At 36.0% G+C, this 20500-nt stretch overlaps 3 protein-coding genes across 12 annotated transcripts; all 3 read right to left on the reverse strand.

Moving 5' to 3' along the window:
- On the reverse strand, window positions 282-8081 carry LOC18775477 (GTPase-activating protein GYP2). 4 transcript variants are annotated; one of them, XM_020567452.1, is made up of 18 exons: window positions 7851-8081; window positions 6984-7053; window positions 5874-6557; window positions 5639-5785; window positions 5410-5523; window positions 5106-5164; window positions 4714-4780; window positions 4508-4559; window positions 4313-4405; window positions 4118-4201; window positions 3588-4000; window positions 3306-3367; window positions 2733-2802; window positions 1778-1858; window positions 1582-1683; window positions 1033-1157; window positions 773-848; window positions 282-646 (listed from the first exon to the last, which is right to left on the reverse strand). In XM_020567452.1, exons 1-18 carry the CDS (start codon window positions 7898-7900, stop codon window positions 554-556), a joined length of 2442 nt encoding a protein of 813 aa, XP_020423041.1. In that variant the 5' UTR covers window positions 7901-8081; the 3' UTR covers window positions 282-553. The 4 variants fall into 4 exon arrangements, with proteins under 4 accessions (XP_020423041.1, XP_020423039.1, XP_020423040.1 ...); XM_020567453.1 differs by lacking the exon at window positions 7851-8081 and adding an exon at window positions 7303-7652 and having other exon boundaries at window positions 532-646; XM_020567450.1 differs by having other exon boundaries at window positions 4313-4559.
- On the reverse strand, window positions 10707-12935 carry LOC18773560 (glutathione S-transferase L3). Its single transcript, XM_007207287.2, has 10 exons — window positions 12769-12935; window positions 12586-12654; window positions 12420-12480; window positions 12128-12214; window positions 11932-12030; window positions 11736-11838; window positions 11577-11653; window positions 11360-11467; window positions 11039-11119; window positions 10707-10922 (listed from the first exon to the last, which is right to left on the reverse strand). The coding sequence occupies exons 1-10, from the start codon at window positions 12777-12779 to the stop codon at window positions 10911-10913; spliced, it is 708 nt and encodes a 235-aa protein (XP_007207349.1). The 5' UTR covers window positions 12780-12935; the 3' UTR covers window positions 10707-10910.
- LOC18774249 (thylakoid membrane protein TERC, chloroplastic) lies at window positions 14893-19350 on the reverse strand. 7 transcript variants are annotated; one of them, XM_020566925.1, is made up of 15 exons: window positions 18684-18957; window positions 18512-18592; window positions 18103-18230; window positions 17953-18029; window positions 17611-17698; window positions 17385-17465; window positions 17227-17283; window positions 17040-17121; window positions 16476-16525; window positions 16231-16287; window positions 16022-16100; window positions 15833-15891; window positions 15543-15600; window positions 15341-15460; window positions 14893-15224 (listed from the first exon to the last, which is right to left on the reverse strand). In XM_020566925.1, the coding sequence occupies exons 1-14, from the start codon at window positions 18826-18828 to the stop codon at window positions 15369-15371; spliced, it is 1134 nt and encodes a 377-aa protein (XP_020422514.1). In that variant the 5' UTR covers window positions 18829-18957; the 3' UTR covers window positions 14893-15224; window positions 15341-15368. The 7 variants fall into 7 exon arrangements, 5 of the variants coding, with proteins under 5 accessions (XP_020422514.1, XP_020422516.1, XP_020422515.1 ...); XM_020566927.1 differs by having other exon boundaries at window positions 14893-15180; window positions 16267-16287; window positions 18684-18953; XM_020566926.1 differs by having other exon boundaries at window positions 14893-15180; window positions 18124-18230; window positions 18684-18950.

Here is a 20500-nt window from a genome sequence, read left to right on the forward strand (position 1 = left end):
ACCAAGAAGGAAAGGAAGAACAAGATAGAGTTGCAGGAAAAGCCACTTGATCAGATCAATCAAACCCACGTCAGGCACTTAATAGTTTCAGTCATCATTGGTTTCACTCTTGGAGCTCAGCTCCAATTGGCTTTGGCAATCATTTCTCAACTTTTAGGGTTGAAGTACTACTCTACCTTATTTAATTAAAGTGCATAAACTACTAGAAATAAAAAATACCCAGCAGGAATGCAAATATTTAATAAAAAGAATATTCCTATTTGCTGATGACGACGATGATATCCACTACCAGAAGCCAAAAGTGATTATAAAACGCCATTATTGTAAATAAATGACTATTGAACAAGAGAACTAATGTGCTTTACATTCTGACTGTCTAGGGGTGAACCGAACCCACAGTTAAAAATTGACAAGTTTACAGATTGATGGCCCTCTTAGCCACCAGTATATAAATACAAAGAGGAAGACGAAGAGAATGAAGACATGTACTGACATACTTGGGCAGCAGCAGTTTCAATCTCTGCTCTTTCATGGCAATCAGAGAAAGCATCCATCACTTTGCATGCCCCTTCTCTTCCTCACCAGTTTTGTCCTTTGGAGAGCTTGGCTCTCTCTGTTCACTGGGTGATTTCAAGTCACTGCCTCCCTGTCACAAAGAAATTTGGTTTACGAACAGAAAGCATGCACTGGTTAAGACTAAAAGAACTCTTCAATCAACCGGATCCTGTGATGAACATAACGGGCGATCAACACGGAAAATGTAATTATATACCTTATTTCTGTCACGCCAACCAAGTCCAAATGACAGAATGCCTAACTTTTTGGTGTTCCCCTGGGTGGTCGCAGCCCTACAAAGCACACTACCTTGATAAATACTACCAGAGAAATATATGGCCTAATAAAACAAGCAATGAATAAGTAGTTACAGTATTTATGACAGGCAAATGTATACACACTATACAGAAAAGGGAACTGAATAGCGTACAGAAAATCATCATATAGCCCATTCTAGAAACAGAGATTTTCATATACCGTGGAGATTTTAGTGCTTTGGCTTGTCCAGATTCATATTGCAATGTAGCTTCCAACATCGATTCTGCCACTTTTACTCTCTTTTCCATCTCAGTAAGTGAAGACATGGCTTTGTCATATTTTTCCTGCATATATTCTTTTCTGTTGAGAAATAGATACATTATGTTTTACAAAGATGGAAAAAAGTGAGATCTGGAGGCTCCAATAGCAATACACGGAAATGAAATAACATGCTGAGCAAATAGGTTCAGCTGTCTCAATTAAGCATTTTTTTCCGCAGTCATGCATTTTACAAGAATGTGGATTTCTTAGAAAGCTAAAAAGACAGGGAAATGGTGCATGTCCCAAAATTTTATTACAAAATAGGGCACTATAAATCATTTACTGAATAACTGCAAGGCAGAAAACGACCAGCATTGTCTTGTTGGTGATTTTATTTCAAAGAAAGAGCAAGGAAACTCCCAAGATGTTAGGAGATGGCTTCAAATAGGCATCCCGATCTTTAAAATAGCATCATTCAATTTCCAGGGCATCAAAGAAAAAAGGAACCTGAAGCACATGAACTGCATTTTTCTGAACAGCTACTTCTTGCTCGGCACTTATTCGAGCATCTTCAGTTACCTTCTGCTCTTGCTCCATCCACATCAAGACCTGAACAGAACCCAAAAAAGAAAAAGAAAGAGAGATTATCTTTCCTCTCCTCTGCCCCCCCAAAAAAAGGAGAAAACAGCAAATAAATTTGAACCTTAAGCATTGCAGACTCTTGCTCTGTCTTATCAGCAAGGGCTTGCTGTAGCTCAGCCACCTCTTTCTCCAACTGCTCAACCTGCAGGACCACACGAAAAAGTATTAACCTACAAGGATATGAATCCACAAATTCACAGGAAAATCTTGTAATTCACAATCCTAAAATCCCAGGGAGAAGATCAGAACAATCTGTACATAGTTGGATGACCAGAGGATGTCTACCCAAGTGAAGAAAGAATCTCCACTAGCACTGGCTCAACTAGTTACGGTGGATAGGAGACTAAAGCATAAAAGTTTAAAGCATTTTCACTAGCGTTAGGATCTAAATCTTTTTTTCTTTGGTTACAAATTCTGAAACAATCTTATCTTGAGGGTGTCGGGTGCAATCACTTCTACAGTTAGGATGAATTGTGACAAGGTTGTTCGAGTTGAGGTGAGAAAAATTAAAAAAATAACAAAACTCCTCTATCACCTTGGTTGCATAAAGGATAAACGTCACAATTCATCCTTACTGTTGAAAATTATTGCACTCAAGGGCCTCAAAATGGTGTCCAACTTGTGTGATTTACCAGGGGTGAATAATCCTGACCCTTCTCATTAATAATAATCAGAAGACTGAAGATAACCCAACAACTCATCTGTCACTCCAAAACATCAATCAGTAGACGCTTGATGTCATGACAGCATATTAGAGTGCCTGATTGAAGATAAAGCAACAACTTGAAGCATATATTGTGTTGACTGATCCCTAAACTATTCATCAATAATCTTTGCACTGCTGGAGAAGGATTTGAACTAAAGAAACTTTGTGAAACATCACCATCTTTAAAACAACAATTGCACAGATTTCTTCAGCATGACATAATAGTCAAACATAACAGATTTCTTCAACATGGAATAATTTGAGATCATAACACAGGAAAAATAGTCAGCTAAATCAACAGTGTAACTACCCTTGCACTTAATTCTCGTCGATTATCAAGCTTGACAATCTCCATAAGCGCTGTCTCCAACTCCTCAGCTCTAGAAAAGGAACAGGAACCACAAACAGAGTCTCAATCATTATTGTCACAAGGCACAAAAATAAGATCACAATAGTCCAGGCAAAAGGGCAGTTGATAGTTTCACCACAAGAGTAATTACATGCATGAAAACCAATGGCCTTCTATGGGTGTTAATAGGTGCCAATTGGGCATTATCAAACTAATAAGTCAAAGAGTTTGTTCATTTTTTAAGAAGGGAAAGAAAAAAGTTTGTGTCAGAAAACAACAACAAAAAAGCCAAAACTGATGTGTGTTTTTAGAAAAGGAAATATTTAGGTAGTCTTATGGATGTACATTAACCTCGATGGGTCAGTGAGGATGAAGGAAACAATGCATTGCAGGATTCCAGCTGAAATGGAACAAGGCCCACAACTAACATCTTAAGTGCGTCTTATCTTAAATTCTATCACTTTTATCAAGCGATAGCTACCAAATCAGGTCCCAAAAGTGCAGAACTTCGAACCAAGTTAAGTAGCAAGTAACCTGAGTACAGCAGATCTTTTCTCCTCCAGCACTCTGCATAGCTCAACCTTCAACCAAATGACCTGCACAAAAGCTGTTAATGATTGAAATTTAAAAGGAGTTGTACAGGGATTGCTTATTTCGTTAAACTAATTACAAGTCCAGAAAAACTTTAAACATGTCCGTTAAGTAGTCAACTAAATGAACTTGGCCAATTTTATCAAGACATATACTTCACAATTACATTATAGATCCAATGTATGCCAAAAAGGTTTTTAGGAAAAGATGAGAAGAGAAAGCAACCTGATCCTGAAGCTCTGGTAAAGAATCTACTTCTGAATCAACGGATGTGCCACTAAGTAATTCATCAAGATTACGGGAGCCAGATTTCGAATGAGATACATAGCCATCTGTAGTGCCTTCTTCAGTAGTATTTTTTTCTTCTGTTACAATAGGATCATGCTTAAAACTATACAGCTTAGATGCAAGCCCTTTGGAATCCTTCCAAACCTGACCCATTTTAGATCTTTCCTCAACTACTGCTAATACAGCTGGCCGATGCTTATCTCTCAAATCTTGCAATCTAGTTTCAGTTATAGCCAAAAACCCCATGCAAGCAGTCAAAACAAGCTGGCTGCTATCAAATGTTGAGCCAACAAGGGACTGCAATAAAGTAATAGCATCCCCGGCATCTTTAGTGGTAACTAAAGCCGGACCTGCAGAAACATACAGATAATGAATTTACAAAATCAACAAAATCATATCTTTGATTGAAAAACAAACAAAATCATATCTATTATGAGCTTAGAGTTAGTAAAATTCTAGCATATTACCATATAGCTCCAATAATGCTAGTGCTGTTCGAAAAAGCATAACACGATTTCCTTCAAATAGAAGCACATCCCAAACTCGAATAACTGAAGATCAAGGAAGCAATAAGAAGGTAGATATGACTTCGAAGTCTTTCTTGAAACTGAACTAATGAGAAGTTATTTAAACAACGCAAAGCAGTGTCTCATAAATCTCACCACTTTCCCAAGGAATCATATTTACAAATATGGAAAGGAACCAAGGTCCAGTGAACCATGCCACCTGGACTCCTAAGTAATCCAAATGATTCACTGCCATAAGCATGGAGGGGTAGTAAGAAGAGTACCACACCGTTTCATGTAATGTAAAGAACCAAATATAAGATGATTGATGATTATGAGAAGTATGCAAACCCAATTTTGGAAAATTTTCTCGCACCAACTCCTCAAATACAAGTTGGTCCACCTGATAAACAGAATAATTAATTTTCATGAAGATGAATCAGAATAGAATCCTCCATAAGTATTAAAACTGTTGGAAGTGTGATAAACATCAAATGGTGAATCAGAATGCAATGGCATGTATTTATGCTCAAGAACTCTAAACCATGAAATCACACCTGAGATTCTATCATTTCCTCAGTATAGTAGCCATCAAAATATTCGTCAATTATACCCACCAAAGTCCTATAAGAAAAATAATATGGAAAGAAACAGTTTAAAGAATGAGCTGGGTTATCATAGAACATGCCTGTACAGATTGGTTAAGAATTGAACTGCTGTAATGTTGAAAGAGACAACCATTGTCTTTAGCCAATATGGAAAACTCTTTCAACAAAATTTTGCGCCATAAAAAAAGAAAGAAACAAAAACATAAGGATAGCCAATGCACAATTCAGAAATCTTATTAAACTATTTATCTACAGAAGTTATTTGAGAGCATCGATTTTATTAGAAATGATATATATACACAATTTGAAGAGATAGGGGAATATGAGCTCTAAAAACGTACCAAAAGGCATTTTCCTCGGGCATCAGAAGTAGCAATAACCCTGCAAAGAAATTCATTGCCTGCATATATTTTCATACCAAAGTAATAATAATACTGACTAATATAGTAATAAATAAAACATTTATCAGGTGTTCGATAAAATAAATAAAAAAACACTTCAGGTCAGTGCATGTAATGTATTAGTTGCTAGAAGTGTACACAAAAGACAAACATTGAATCTTTTTAATTAATAAAATATGTTACCCCTTGACAAATCCACTGAAACACATACAAAACAAAATTTCAGATGAATTGCCCCAATTACCTGGCAATACCCAACAGAGGGGTTATGGCGAGCATAAGCTAAAAGCAAACGCCTCAGTGAATTACGACCATCCTCATTCAATGCAGGATGCCCTGGAAATGTACGTGGTATGTCCTGCAATAGAATGCAAAAAGTTAGTTTAGGGAGAAACCCAGATTGCAATACAAAGCAAAAGAAGCAGCACCTACGAATTGAAACGACAAAGTCCAAGGCACATGCATCTAATGACCTTCTCAATCTGCCTTCTCCATTTTCTGGGAACACCAGATGAGTTGTCTTTATCCACGCTTTCAGTAGTATTTGTTTCTTGAGCCAGCAATTCGTAGTAATATCTCTCCACCCGACGAGCCTTCACACCAACAAAAGCTTGCCATACCTGCAACGGAAAGATTTAGAAAACATTGCACTTCCTGTCAAACAAGTTATTTTGGTAAAACCAATCAAGTTGAGGGTAAGGGTTTTACCTCTCCCCTCAGATCCGTTGGCACTCCCCCATGAACTAGAGACTCCAGTTCTAGTTTCCAAGGAAAGAAAGGCTCTGGAGGGACCCCATTAGCCACAGCTTCCTCTGTCCCAATGCTTTGCACACTGTGAGGGACACCACCATCCATAGCCTCTACTTCCCCAGCAACTTTCACACTGTCAGAGAACCCATCACTTACAGAATTTTCTGCAGTGAAGGCATCCGGACTGTCGTTCAAAGCATCGCTAAAGCAAACGTCTTCCTCAACATCATCCTCAGATGCCCCTCCTGAAGAGGCTGCTTCTGATGGAAGGTGGTCTTTATCCACAATTATCTGCTTATCTTTCATAATTTTTCTCTTCCTAATACGAAAGCTCATCATATTTTCAATGGAACCAAGGGATGATCTAATGAGAGTCCATGTTTGGACCTTACTTTTTTTTGTTTCTTTTGAATGTTGAAGCTCCTTTTCGGGATCTCTTTCTGATGAACAACCCGAAACAGATTTCCCACTACTTGTATCATTCCCTTCCTCACCACTCTCAGGAACTGTCTCTGCTTTCCGCTCAGTAGCTTCAGCCTGCAATTCTTCTTTATGTGCCTTCTCAGGAGAGGACAGTTCAGAAGATTTCTCTACATGTTCAAGGAAGTTCTTCCATTTATTTGATCTTTCCTCTTCCTCCTCCTGATACCATAAATATATCACTAAACTGAATGGTCAAATTTTCTTACTTTAGTCCTTTGGCTATGTTCATTTCGATGGAAATACTTTTTTCAACAGAAGAAGTCCTTGGAAAAACATTTGTTAAGCCTCACTCCATTTATTTAAAACTATTACAAAACTGGAACCTAAGGATAATGCATCATGCCACTTTAGTTTGCTATAAAGCTTAGAATCGATTTAAAATCATATTTTCCTCTCTTGCAAAAGTTTCAGCTGATAATACCTCCTATAGCAATCACACAGACAATATCAGAAGTTTAAAGCAAAATACTGGCTTTCGCCATCTACATATTGAAGTTGATCGTATGATACTTGAAGGAATGTTAAAACAGTTACAAAGTGATTTTAATATCACAAAATGCGCATAACATGTACCCAAGAAAATACCTTGTAGATATGAGAGTACTCTCTATATCTTTGTACATGCTGAGGTCTCAAAGCAAATCCATAGGCGTCCCTGTTGACAGCAATTTCTCCATGAATCTTTTAAATGGAAACTATAACAAAACTTTTATATAAAAAATCTAAGATTCCATGACAAAAAAAATCTAACGCAGCATCTTGATGTCAAATCAGTGCCAGAAAAAACAAATGTGCCGTGCATTTAACATCTACAAACAAATATGAAGGTTGCAGTTGCCCGGCATTGTGAATTAAGAAACCGGACAAGAACCAAATACACAATAAGTCTCTGAACTCTACAGACCTGGAATCAGCCTCCAACGAGCGCTTACTCAACAAGGACAACAACATGCTTCAAAAAGAGTTGCAATTCTACTGCCCATATCTCTCATTTTCTTTACAACCAACTCAAAATTCTAAACCTTCCGCCACATTACACACCCGAAGCAAAAAATGAAGATCAACCATGCACATTACGCATTTGGACGAACCCTAACCCTTATTCCCCTCAATTACCACATAACCTCATCAAAATTCAAGACTAGCCAATCCTGAACCGCATCAAAATTCAAGACTAACCAATCCTGAAGCAGAGTTTAAAATTCTGAAAGATTAAATTCGAGAAACAAAAGCAATGGATAATCGATCTTCGAGAGGAATTGAAAAGAAGAATTTGAGTGCGACGTGACTGAGTCACTCTCTGTTCCGAAGTATCAGCAGCAAGAAGACGAAGGATTGTTAGAGAGAGTCTAATTACATATAATTTGTTAGAGAAAATGCGAAGAATTAGGGTTACCAGACACGTTGAGAGAAGAAGAAATTTCAAAGCGTGTGTGAGAGCGTAGCCTTTACCTCCTGGGCTTTGGAGCGTGGAGGACATTGAAGCTCTGTTCCGCCATCATAGCTGAGAGAGAGAGAGAGAGAGAGAGAGAGAGAGAGAGAGAGAGAGATTAGGGTTTGTGGCGTTTGATTCGGAGAGATATAAGAGCCGGTTCTTGATCTCTGAAACCGACACTTGGGCGAAACGTCTTCCCTCTTTCACTCTCTCTCTCTCTCTCTCTCTGAAGAGTGTCACTGTGTAAGCTCAGGGCCGCTCCATATAAGTTCTCATTTCAAAGCTTCTACTACTATGTAGACGTTGAATTGAAACTGCCAGTTTTGGTCACGTGAGCTTTTAGTGGGTCTTGGAGGGAAGATACGCTACAGCTACGGCCAACGCTAAGATGGATGCACGTGCACCTCATCATTGTCGGTTTTATTTTGTGGTCGGGTCGTGGACTTATCGTAGGCATTATTAAGTATAGCCGCGCGGCTATACTAGGTTTTTATTATTAAAAAAATTTGTATAGCCGAGCGGCTATACTATTTTTGACACGTTTCGGAGCGGGCGCCAGGCTGGTAGTCTGTTTTTTATTATAAAGTATAGCCGTTCGGCTATACTTAGATTTTTTTATAATAACAATAGTATAGCCGTTCGGCTAGACTCGGATTTTTTTCTAATAAAAATAGTACAGCCGCGCGGCGATACTACGGGTTTTATTATAAAAAATATTATAGCCGCACGGCTGACAAGCTGGTTATTTTTAATTTTTATAAATAGTATAGCCGCACGGCTATACTTAGGATACCTTTTAAAGATATTTAGTGATATACTCATTCTTAGCACTAATAATATTATAAATAAAACCTACACAATTGAATTTCTATAAACAAACTCAAAAAATGACAGCTGGCTTTATTGAATTTAATATTGATTATTAAATAACTTTAATGCCCTATTGAATATTTTAGGTATTTTTATGAGATTTTTGGGGTTGGGCTTGTTTTAAGAAATAGATGGCAGTTTTGTAATTTATAAGAAGTTAAAAGCTTTTTTGTTATGTTGTAAATGAGTTTTGGGTGTGTTTCTAAAGTCCATTTTATATGAGGTATTTTTATAATTTGATCCCCTATATTGGGTATAATAGTGAATCTCCCTAATTTTTTTAAAACAGTGTATAGCCGCCCGACTTTATGGGGTTTTTTTTATTTATTATTATTATAAATAAATAGTATAGCCGAGCGGCTAAGATTATGTGCATTAGAAACAACCCACCGGTATGAAGTGAGGATGATGACTTCTTTGGATGGATACTTCTTGTATCGTGGTGCTAATAGGATGCAGCGTCTCCGCATGAGCTGCGGTTACAATACAAACGAACCACAATAGTAGACGAGACGTTTTTCAAATGGATCACATGTTCCTGCAAATGCATTAAGAAGTCAGAGCTTCTTCGTATTGGAGGGATACAGAATATCGCCATTGAAAGTTTGTCTTTGGAAAACTTTCGTCCCAGGATACATTATAATGACCCCTTGCATTTTAATATATATCTGGTGAGAAGCTTGAAACTATAGATATAGAACTATGGCCTACCTATCGTCGAGAACCAAACAAAAATTCATTGAAGGTTTTTGCTCCAAATCTTTAAAACTTTAAATGGAAAGGCAGTGTAGGGAATGCCTAAAATCTGGGAAAACTAATGAGTTTGGAAAAAGTTGAGCTTCTTTTAAGGCATGAAGGGAATCAATTTGGCACAGTAATTGAGGTTCTTTGCAACATAAGCTGGCCAAAAGTTCTTATTATAAGATAGGAGACCATCAAGGTAAAATATTTGAAAAAAAATTGTAGAAGCACAAGTTCCTGTCCTCTTTCAAACTAAGAATTTTTCGTGAAAAACTCGCCGGCTAAGTTCCATGGGAGCACCAATTTTAGATAATGTTTGTGACTTGAGTGTGCATTGTATAAGATTGAATGATGACTTTGTTCCGGCAGTGGTCTCTTTTCTTAGAGGAATGCCTAATTTGAATATCTTGTGCATAAGGAGGGCCGGAACATGGATAGATGCCGAAACAAGTGAAGTATGTTGCCTACTGATCTCCCTCTCACGCGCACACATACTTTGTTGGTAAGCTTTTTCTTTATGGTTAATTTAAAATTAATTCGCTTGTATGCTTGTTGCTTTTTGTATATTTTCAGTCAAGTGGCTTTGATATGGAATACTGGAAACTGCAAAACCTTGCTTTCCTTCATCAGCTTAAGGAGGTAACCATAGAGTATTCGGATCTAACGAAATCGGGTTTGCAAGGTATATCCTCGAGCATGCTCCAAATTTGAAGAAAATGGTCATTGTTCTTCATTGCGAAACAATGCAATCAAAAGTTGTAGCAGAGATCGTGAGTAGGAGCAAGATGATTTCCACTGCAGCAGTTATCATTCAGGTGGAAGCACATTAAACGTTGATATTTTAAGACAAATTTATGCATGTCCTTGATGAAAATGAAGATGCAGGTAAGGATCAACTCGAGGTATATGAACTCAGGCTTATATTACAAATTTAAGAAGTTAGAATATTGAGACTTATAATTGCAGCAGAATGAGAGCTTCACATTTGTGGTTTTTCTTCGGGGTAAGTCACATTTCGTATAAGCAAACATGCCACCGGGCTCTTATACCCAATAAAAAGTGTGAATCATGATAATTTACTCATGCCAGAAATAAAAGATCCATTGGTTGTATTGTACATACATGTGCTGCGGTTGCTTTTCTAAGATCAAAATTTAAGACACAACGCAATTTGTCTTTGGGAGACTCTTTCCATTTACAGCACTATGTTGGCAAAGGAAGTCTCTTTCGTTAATTTGTGGGAAAGAAACACATCATTGACATGGACGTATAAATTAATTCACAATACCAAATGCCCTAAATTTTATTGATGTAACGAAGACGCTATTACATATTAAGATCCAGACAAAGTCCATATCCATAATAACACTACACATATGCATACATAATTAGGCCGGCAAACATTCTGTATGAGGACTGAGCCAGCCACTTATTGTTATCATGTCCAAGGCAGAAGTTTACAAGTTTTACTGTTGGTCCTGCAATGGAAACATATTTCATATAGGTTAGCAGACACACAGCATGACCAATATAGAAACAGAGATGGAAAGAAAGACCATGAGTTTCATATTCAGGTCAGCCGAAGAGAATGTACCAAGAAGCGCTTCTTGTAGAATTCAACAAGCTGTTTTGGATCAGTTTTGGTCACCTTATAAGCTTCAATCTTGTTGATTTCCTGCACAAGGACATAATAAAATTTTCACCATCCGTTAGCTAAAACTATGATATGTGCGAACTAGTTAGCCAAATTCAATCTTGTTGCTTAGTCTCATGGGATGTTTCTGTAAGCTACTTGAAAGAAACTATTCAAGTTCCTCTTTGTAACAGGTGAGAGATGATTGTTGTTAGAGAGTTAAAGCTTGGACACCAGAATTCATAACTTTCTAAAAAAAAATTCTATGGTTTTTATGTGTACCTCAAACCATGCTGCTAGTTTAGGCCTGCCTGCTGTGATGTCATACTTGAACACCTCTGATAAGAAGACTTGCAATCTCTCAACAAACGGGATATAGGCTATGTCCACCTGAAGATCACATATTATCCATTACTTCAATACTTTATGTATTATCATGTTGCTAAAAAAGCATCTAAAAATAACAATTGGCATGTACATAATTCTATATCCAACTTACCAAACTGAACTGACCCAGAAAGAATGGCCCATCATCAAACTTTTTAAGAGCATTCTCTAAGTAATCAAACTGAGCATCTGATGCAGATAACGAATTTTGGTCAGTTTAAATTTATCAACAAAAACAGTCACCCTAATGGGAAAAACTTCCAAGTCTTACCGGCTTCTTTTGCTGCGTCTCCTTTGAATGAAGAATACAAGGCCCTAGTGAAGGTATCAGTGTAGGTTATTAGTTCTTCACCAAACTTTCTTCTCTCAGGATCCTAAAACAATTTCACGGAACCACTTTGGTCAAATTTCTGAGAGACAAAGATAGGTTATCAGAGGCAAAGTTAACTGATGGAAAGATATCTTACAGTGGGGAAAAGTGAAGGCCCTTCAAAGTTATTATCCACATATTTGATCAGATCAAGACTCTCTCCAATGACCTTTCCATTGTGCTCCAGTGATGGCACCTATAAAATAATCAATCAAGAGATCTTTCCAGCTTCAACAAATATTCCACAGATAATCAATAATAACAAAGAACATAACTTTGTTCAAGTATATCACCTTATTCTCAGGATAGACCTTTTCCTTGTACCAAGCAGGCCTGTTTTGAAGATTTATAGGGACTAACTTGATCTTATCTTGCAAACCCTGCGGCACAAAAATTCAACACAAAACAAACAGTAAGACAACATATTGGATATGGGTTCTGATTAATTCCACATTTTATAATATTAAATCCAAGCTAACAAATGAAAACATATAACAAAAAAGAAAAAGAAAAAAAAGATAAAGTGAGGTCTTTTATAACATAAGGGTCCTGTCAAGAGTTCCAAAAACAGAGGAGATAAACAACCTTATAATTCCTAGTGATCCACACCCGCTGTGCAAATGGGCAGGTATAACATACGTACAGCCTTCAAAATACAAAGTCAACAATTAAAAAAGCACATAGCAAACACAGTGAACTGAACTGAAACCCAAAAAAAACAGCAAAAACAAATTAGATGAAAGAGCTAAACCTTGTAGTGCCATCAAAAAGAGGAGGCGGGCTGGAAGTGGAATCCAACGGTGGAGAAAGATCCTCATGTCTGCAAGACCCCAAAAAAAAAAAACCAGTAGTAATTTTAGCAACAACAAAAACAAAAACACAAATTCAGAAAAAGCCAGATGCAAAAATGACCAAAAAAGATGAGAAATCATACTTGTAAGCCATTTTTGGTGCTTTGCCTTGCAGAAGGTTCAGTGTGGGTTTTTTTTTTTGGGGGCAATGAGAATTTGGTGAACCGTGTTGTCTGTATGCAAAGTGGGTGATTCTTTTATAGGGACTGTGAGATGATTGTTTTGATGGTGTGAAGTCGCGAGCAGTGACGACTGAGGACAGGACCTCGTCACGTCTGAGTTTTAATATTAATCGTAGGGTCAGCAGACCGTGATAAGAAAGTTAAGGATGACGACTGTTTCTATATTTTGATATTGATCCAACCGTCATCCACCGGTCAGTAATGAAAGCCATCTACCACCAAGTCGGAAGATTCTGGATTCTTGGGTGGATTTGTTTCATTTTTTATTTCTCTTTTTTACCGGTCTACATTTTTTATCTCTTGGGAAAAACAAGGATTACTCCTCTTATATTTTGATTTGAAGAAGAATTTTAATTTGACATCTCTTCAAACAAATATTATAGTAGCCGACGCAATCTAATTTGGTAAAAAAAGTCTTGACTTATATATTAATGGTTTCAAGTTCGAACTCTATAATATCCTATTTGTTTGCATGAAGGAATTGAAAATTACATAGAATTCTAAAATGACGGAATTTAGATTTATATCATTTCAATTTCTGGTTATTGAAGATTTCAATGTTTGGATTTATGTATGTCAATTTTCTAAATGACATAATTTTGTAAATGACACTATGAAAATTGTGAAATGACGCCTATTTTGGTGGAAATTAAACTCGGCAATTTGATGCCCTAATTTCCATAATTTTTTCTATGTGTTATTTAATAAATTCCGTGCCTAAGTTGCCAAATAAAGGAATTGTCAATTTCTCATCTTAAATTCCCAATTTTTAGCTAAATTTGGAGTTATTTTCCCTCATCCAAATAGAGGGACGTTTGGATGAAGTAATTGAAAATTACATAGAATTCTAAAATGACATAATTTAAATTTTCGTCATTTCAATTTCTAGTAATTGAAGATTTGAGTGTCCTGTTGAGGTTCACATCGGTACAAAAGAATTGAATACATTGCCAATACCACTTGAAAGGGGCGAAGCAGACAACATAGAATCGTCTGCTTACATCAAACCGTCTGGTTGATTTGATGCCAAGGGTGGTCGTAGATCATAAGATTTTTCTTTAACTCGGAAAGCAGCACAAGCGAACTTCAAAATAGTGTATATAAGAGAGAGGCAAGGGTCATTCGAGTAGAACTATGAATTTCTAGGGTAAATCTAATGAACTTTTTTTTGTACTTACATTTTTATTGACCTTTTTATAAACAAAAGTATATATTAAATTATATAAACCACACTAATTCATAGTTCTATTCCATTGGCTAATTTCTAATAAATTTTAACGTAAAACAAATACATATTAAATGGAACAAGAAAACTGATATTATCAAAATGAAAGTATGCCCGACAACAAATGTATTTTTGTTACTTCCAAGCAATTAAATTCATAGATAATTGGTGTTTTTTAGACTTTAATACATTAATACACACACTGGACTGTATTTAAAACAAATCAAATGTAGGTATGATTATTTTTCAACCCAAAAGCATCACTAGGTTACAGCCCAAGTTAGCCTTTAACTTAGTTACGCGCCCCCCCCCCCCCCCACCCTCCCTTTCTAAATTTGGCAACAAAAAAGAAGAAAAAAGAAATAAAAATTCCACATATTTCTCACATATTATTAAGTAAAAATTACATACTAAATTTGTAAATAATTAATATTTAAAAACTCTATATGACTGAATTTTTCACTGTATCTTTAAAATTTTGCAGAATAATACACTTAAAATTTTGCTGAATTATTCTTTTGTACGACTTTTACAAATAGAACATGGTTCAGAAAGAATTTAGATTTGTAAAACTACAAACTACCACATCATTTGATGAACAAAGTGCATCATGAAATTTCCATACGTAAGCTCAAAGAGTTTATAAATTGGTTTATTGAAATGTTAATCAATCACCCTTTCTTTGCTACTTCACTTCCTTTTACTCTCACTTGAACGAGTCATTCGTTTTAGACATGTATCTTTGTTTATGTTAATATGGAGAACTTCAATTCGAGTATGACTGAGCAAGAACAAACCAATTTAGCCAAAAAGAGAGAAATAAATACTTTGGCTAAAAGGAATTACAGTAGCATATGCTATATAGAGACTTGACATTTTTATTTCCATCCATCCCACTGCTTCTCATTACAATTTATAACCAAATGAAAGCTATCTCTTACAGAACTCATTGGGTTGATTCCCCCAAATAATCATGGATGAAATAGCCTTCCTGGTTTATCGTTGTTGTGCATGGTCCAACGCTTTGCAAGAACGAAAGAAACACTTTCTTCTTTCAACCTTGCAAGATTTCATAATTGCTTTCCTCGCTATTACGATAACAATAGCATTCACATGTTAAGACCAATTGCTACTGTTATTTTCAATAGTAAAGGGCAAAGATTAAATGCCTAGGAAATAATAAAAAGGAAAAAAAAATTACCCAAAAAAAAACAAAAACAAAATAAAGATGAAATACAGATTTTTCACCTGCCCTGAGCTTGAATGGCTTCTTGAGCTAGTCAGACTTCTTCATTAGACTTAACAGCACCCCAGTACTAAGACTTGTAGCTACAAAGCCAAGAGACACCTCCGTTGATACATGGAACCCTGTGGAAGAGTTGAGAAGATGTGAATTTAGGATGTCTTGAAGATTTTGTATAACAAAAACAATAATCCTTGAAATACCAACCAAAATAATCCAGGATCATCTTACACCCGATAAAGCCCAGAACAACACCAATTGATGGCTGAAATGAGAACCAGAACATCAAAGATCTTATTTTATTTTAAACTTTTCAATAGGAAAGATCCTTAAATTAGGATGCAATTCAAAATTAACCGTTTGTGGAACGACGACATGGTCATATTGCCTTATTTCAAGTGTGCGTATATAGAAACGGGTCGGCCATGATGGTCTTCTATTGGTAAATGATCATTAGTTCACACTAGAAATTCAAGTAGAGCAAGTCAAGTTTGTACCTGTAAATACTCCAAGTCTGACATACCCTCAGAAATGAGTGTGTAAAGTGATCTTAAACCTACATTCAACAGAAACAGGGTCAATATAGAAATGCACGCACATCCATAATAAGATTGTAACTGTATAACCCAACTTAGACCAAATTTACAGAAATATGGCCAATTAAACCTACATGTAACAAGAATTACCTACGATGGCAAAAAGATTAGAACTGAACACTATGAAAGGATCCCGAGTAACACCGAAAACTGCTGGTATGGAGTCGACCTAAAGATAAATGAAGAATCATATCAACATTTACATTAAAAAATTACTTGGAAAAGATAAGATAATATTTTATCTACATATATCATATATCTATATATCTCTGACACTATTGGTAGATAGGTAAACCTACAGCGAATGCTATATCACTGAGCTCAATAACTGCTACCGTGAGAAGTAAAGGTGTGGCCTGCCCAAAATGTTTGACACCTGTTAGAGATCAAGTAGACATCAATTTAACACAAATTGATTTTCAAGTTTGAAACAAAAACTGTGACATGTTGATGTAAATAACATCTAGGCAGCTTAAGACTTTCATATCTCAGTAACCTGTGCAATACAATTTTGTACCCTAAGAATATCCCATAAACAACTTACCTTTTGCACGCCATCTTGAAATGTGAAAAATTTATTGCCATCATAACTCGCTGCAAGAATTCACAACACCAAAAGAAAGTAGGCATTAAGACCATACACCAGAAAGAAGTTAGTGGAAAGCGTGGTAAAATGATGACCAAAAAAAGATGAGGTAGAAATTTGCAAATAAATGCTAGCTCTATAAAAAAATTACTGAAGATTGAGTGTTTGCAAACTAGTTTACAGGTGGCAAAATAATCAAAAGGATGCAAATTTGTGGGAGTATGTCAACTCTACAACCATTTTTTTTCTTATTATTTTATTTAGTGTAAGATGCAAGTAAGCTAAGTCTTACCAAAACTAAAACATATACCCTAAAGATGGTCTCCTAGGATTTGCTATATTCAAAGCCCAAGTTTGTTCACTAAAATTAAGTTCAAAATCACCTAAGACAGACAAGGATCACCCCCAATAAATTCAGAAATTTCCAGTTTTAATTTAATCTTTAAGCACATGCAAAGAACCAACAAAAAAACACTTCAACTAAGAAATAGGAAGGAAACAAATCCAAAGAGAGAACATTACACGTGACAGGGATAAATCTCTGGCAGGTCTTCACAACAAAGTTGTTGGATAGATCAGTGTCATCGTCTTCACTGGTAAATAGCTGCAACAGTAAAATGACATTTTGAGTCACAACAGATCTGATTATATAATATAAAATAAACAGAAGAAGATTGTTACCACAGAATCCTCAGAAAAGAAGATTCACCTTGAAGGATGAGTAAAGGAGTATTGCAGCCAGGAAAAGATTCACCGCCTCAAACCTCTTCAACAGCAACATTGCAGAGAAATTTCAGAAGGAGCACATACAATCAAGAAAGCAATATAGATTCACAAACACACATGCACATAGAACTATAAATTTACCTGCAGTGTGGCTGTTCCTAGGAGTATTAATGTGAAACGAAAGACGACTGCACCAGCAATACCATATGAAAGCACCCGATTCTAAAATTCAAAGTTCAAACAGAGTGAACTTTTCATAACCATGAATTACCAGAGAGGTTTGGTTGTTAAAAACATCTTTTAAGTAAAGATTTGAGAGAACACATGGACCACAGAATTTGAATGCTAAGGAGGTTTTATAAAATACCTGATACATGATTGGCACTTTGAAGTACTTGAAAATCAGAACAAAGACAAACAGATTGTCCACTGATAAGCTTTGCTCCAGCAAATACCTGAAAAGTCCTAACATTCAGCACACAGCACAACATATAAATTTCAAAAATCGAAATAAAGATAATGAACACACCATGCAGTCAGATGAAAAACGTCACCAAGTTAAAGTACTCATTCCCAATTATTTTGATTCAGATACTAGAAATGTCTTTATATATTTAGGTTATAGACCAACGACTAATGCTTTGGACTATAAATAGAGTTCAACTTTCTATCAACTGTTTTAAGTTTCACAATGCAAATTTCTGCATACCCAGCAAAAAACTCCGTTGCCTTGCCAACTCCATCTTTGAAACCCAAACCGACACCAAATGCTACCGCAGCGCACACCTAAAGGAATTAATATCTACATCTATCAGTATTATTGAAGCAGACAATTCAAATTAAGCTGAAAGGTGCTCACCCACAAGGCTACAGTTCTTACGGAAGAAACATAAGCTTCACGTCCCTGCGTTTTCTCTGGAGAGGAAGTGTGAGAGGTGTCCACATCACCAATGTCATCATGTGACTGAGAATCGACCCTCTCACCTTCTGCAAATTGAAGAGGAAACTTCATATTAAGCTACAGAAAAGTATCCATAAATCTGACATAATTTGCGTCAAATTGTCAAAACTGTCAGTCCATTGGAGCTAAAATCGTTAAGCTCAAGTGACATGATCTCACCAAATCGATATTGGTACTATTAAATTAAAGTTACCCTTAAATATTCTTTTAAAAAAACAAAAACATAAAGATAATTCAATGCGGGCAACTCCAATTTGCTCATGAATCTCGATTATACATCCAATGAGTAGAAGAAATTCAAAGTCACCTGAAGTGGATAAATCATCATCTTGCTCAGTTGTTCTAGAACGTGCAATCGGCGCAGATTGGCCACGACGACTGTGACCACCTGCAATCCAAATTCGACAAATACAAATATGTAAAACCCGCTATCAGACTATTCCATTGCATAGCAAATAGAGGGAGAGAGAATGAAAGACCTGTGCGGATGCGAGGGATATGAAGGTGAAATAAGTGAGGCCTAGCCCACTTTGGGGCTGGAGATGGTGATGAAACCCTAGGCAAGCGTGAACTGAGCTTCAGAGGAATGTGTACGCCGTTGTGGACGACAGAAGCCATGCCCATGGCTGCGAGGGAGAGAATTGGTGCCAAATTCAAATGAAGGAGAAGAGGGGAAGAAGAGAAAAGCAGCTGTATGGTATCTTATCCTTTTTGAATAAATTGGCCACACAGAAAAATTGACACATTTTAAAGAAGGACAATAAAAAATTAATTAGTTAATCACAAATCTGGCATCTAACGGTCGCCTTCAGCGCCTCCTCAGCTGCAACTGGATTTCATGCTGTGAAAATTACTTGGCGGTGGGGGTAAAAAATGATGTAAATTTGAATTTAGAGAATAAGTTCTCGAATGGTATTTTGTAGCTAGGGTTTTTTACTGTCTCTGAATTTATGCAAACTGAAACTATTTTATAGACGATTTTGGTTCTCCAACTTTCTCATTTGTGTTTAATAAAAATAAAAATAAAAATAAAATTCTCCAATTGAATTATTTCGTCACAATTCTCGTCATTTTAAATTACTTGAATGGCACATGACTTGCTTTTTAGCAATAAATGCGACTTTTGGGTCAATTCTAAGCCATTATAGACAAACTTAGGGCTATATTGGAGTTTTATCAATAAGTATGACTCAAAATTGGAGATTTTGGTGATTTATGATTCCATTTGGAAAGAAATGAAATATGTGAATAGGGTTTCAATTTGGGGAACAATGGGTCGTTTTCTAGAAGATACTTGCTCCAAAATTGACGGTTTTATATCTCAAATGGCAGAAAAATTTACTTGTAACGGGGATAATACTATTTTGCTATTTTCGGCCAATAACACAATGACACATGGAAAAGTTATCTCACGTGTCATTGCATCATTGGTCAGAAATTGCAAAAAGTGTTATCATCGTTGCATGAAAGTCTTTCTCCTTAAATAGACCGTTTAATTGATGAAATGTGACTATGCATTTGGATGAGAAAATTTAAAAATACTACGAAATTCATAAATGATGGAATTTAAAATGACGAAAATAAATGTTCTAGAATATGTAAAGTTTTTTGTTTGGCTAACAGATTAAACATGTAATTTAACATTTATCATCTTGAAATTTTAGAAATGATGACTATTTAGATCGAATTTAAAGTTGGAATTTATGACCTCAAAATTCCATTTTTGTTTCGCGTGAAATTTCTAGATTTCTTTTTTTTTATTTATCCAAACACGAGAATTGATTCATATAATTTAGAAATTATGACTCTTGTCAAAATCTAAAGTTTATTTTCCTCATTTAAACGCATAAAATTACTGAATTGACATGAATGACAAAGTTAAAGTACTTAGTACAAACAAATTTGTTGGAGAACGCAATATAAAAAATTAGTTGGAGAATTAAAAATAAAACTCAAATAAGTGTAAGTTCAGGAATGAATAATTGCTGTTAAAAATCCTTAGGCCCCGTTTGGTTCATGGGAAAGGAGGCTTGGGAATGAGAATTCAATTACTTTCTCATGTTTGGTAAGTCTAGGCATGGGAAATGGTTGCCTGACACAGGGGAAAGTAAGGGGGAAAGTGAAGCCCTCCTCTTAACTTGGGTTTTGTTTTCCCTCCTCATGAGAAAGTTTGAAAAAATGAGCCAACATTCAATGCACAATTTTCATGACTATTTTGTCCCTATGAACACTTTATAATTACAATGTGGATAATTATTTGATTTAATATGGGTATAATTGAAAAATTATACAAACT

This window comes from Prunus persica, chromosome G6 (assembly GCF_000346465.2).
Source record: "Prunus persica cultivar Lovell chromosome G6, Prunus_persica_NCBIv2, whole genome shotgun sequence".
Taxonomy (NCBI): Eukaryota; Viridiplantae; Streptophyta; class Magnoliopsida; order Rosales; family Rosaceae; genus Prunus; species Prunus persica.

Coding starts and splice junctions, on each gene's coding strand:
- LOC18773560 (XM_007207287.2), bottom strand. Junction 12,031..12,127: donor AGGTCTATCCTGAGAATAAG/GTGATATACTTG, acceptor ATTATTTTATAG/GTGCCATCACTGGAGCACAA. Junction 11,654..11,735: donor AGACGCAGCAAAAGAAGCCG/GTAAGACTTGGA, acceptor TATCTGCATCAG/ATGCTCAGTTTGATTACTTA.
- LOC18775477 (XM_020567450.1), bottom strand. CDS start 7,900: ATGATGGCGGAACAGAGCTTCAATGTCCTCCACGCTCCAAAGCCCAGG. Junction 6,558..6,983: donor AGTACTCTCATATCTACAAG/GTATTTTCTTGG, acceptor TTATGGTATCAG/GAGGAGGAAGAGGAAAGATC. Junction 5,165..5,409: donor CCTCTGTTGGGTATTGCCAG/GTAATTGGGGCA, acceptor AAATATATGCAG/GCAATGAATTTCTTTGCAGG.
- LOC18774249 (XM_020566925.1), bottom strand. CDS start 18,828: ATGGGCATGGCTTCTGTCGTCCACAACGGCGTACACATTCCTCTGAAG. Junction 18,030..18,102: donor TAAGAACTGTAGCCTTGTGG/GTGAGCACCTTT, acceptor TAATTCCTTTAG/GTGTGCGCTGCGGTAGCATT. Junction 16,288..16,475: donor TTCAAGATGGCGTGCAAAAG/GTAAGTTGTTTA, acceptor CATTTTGGGCAG/GCCACACCTTTACTTCTCAC.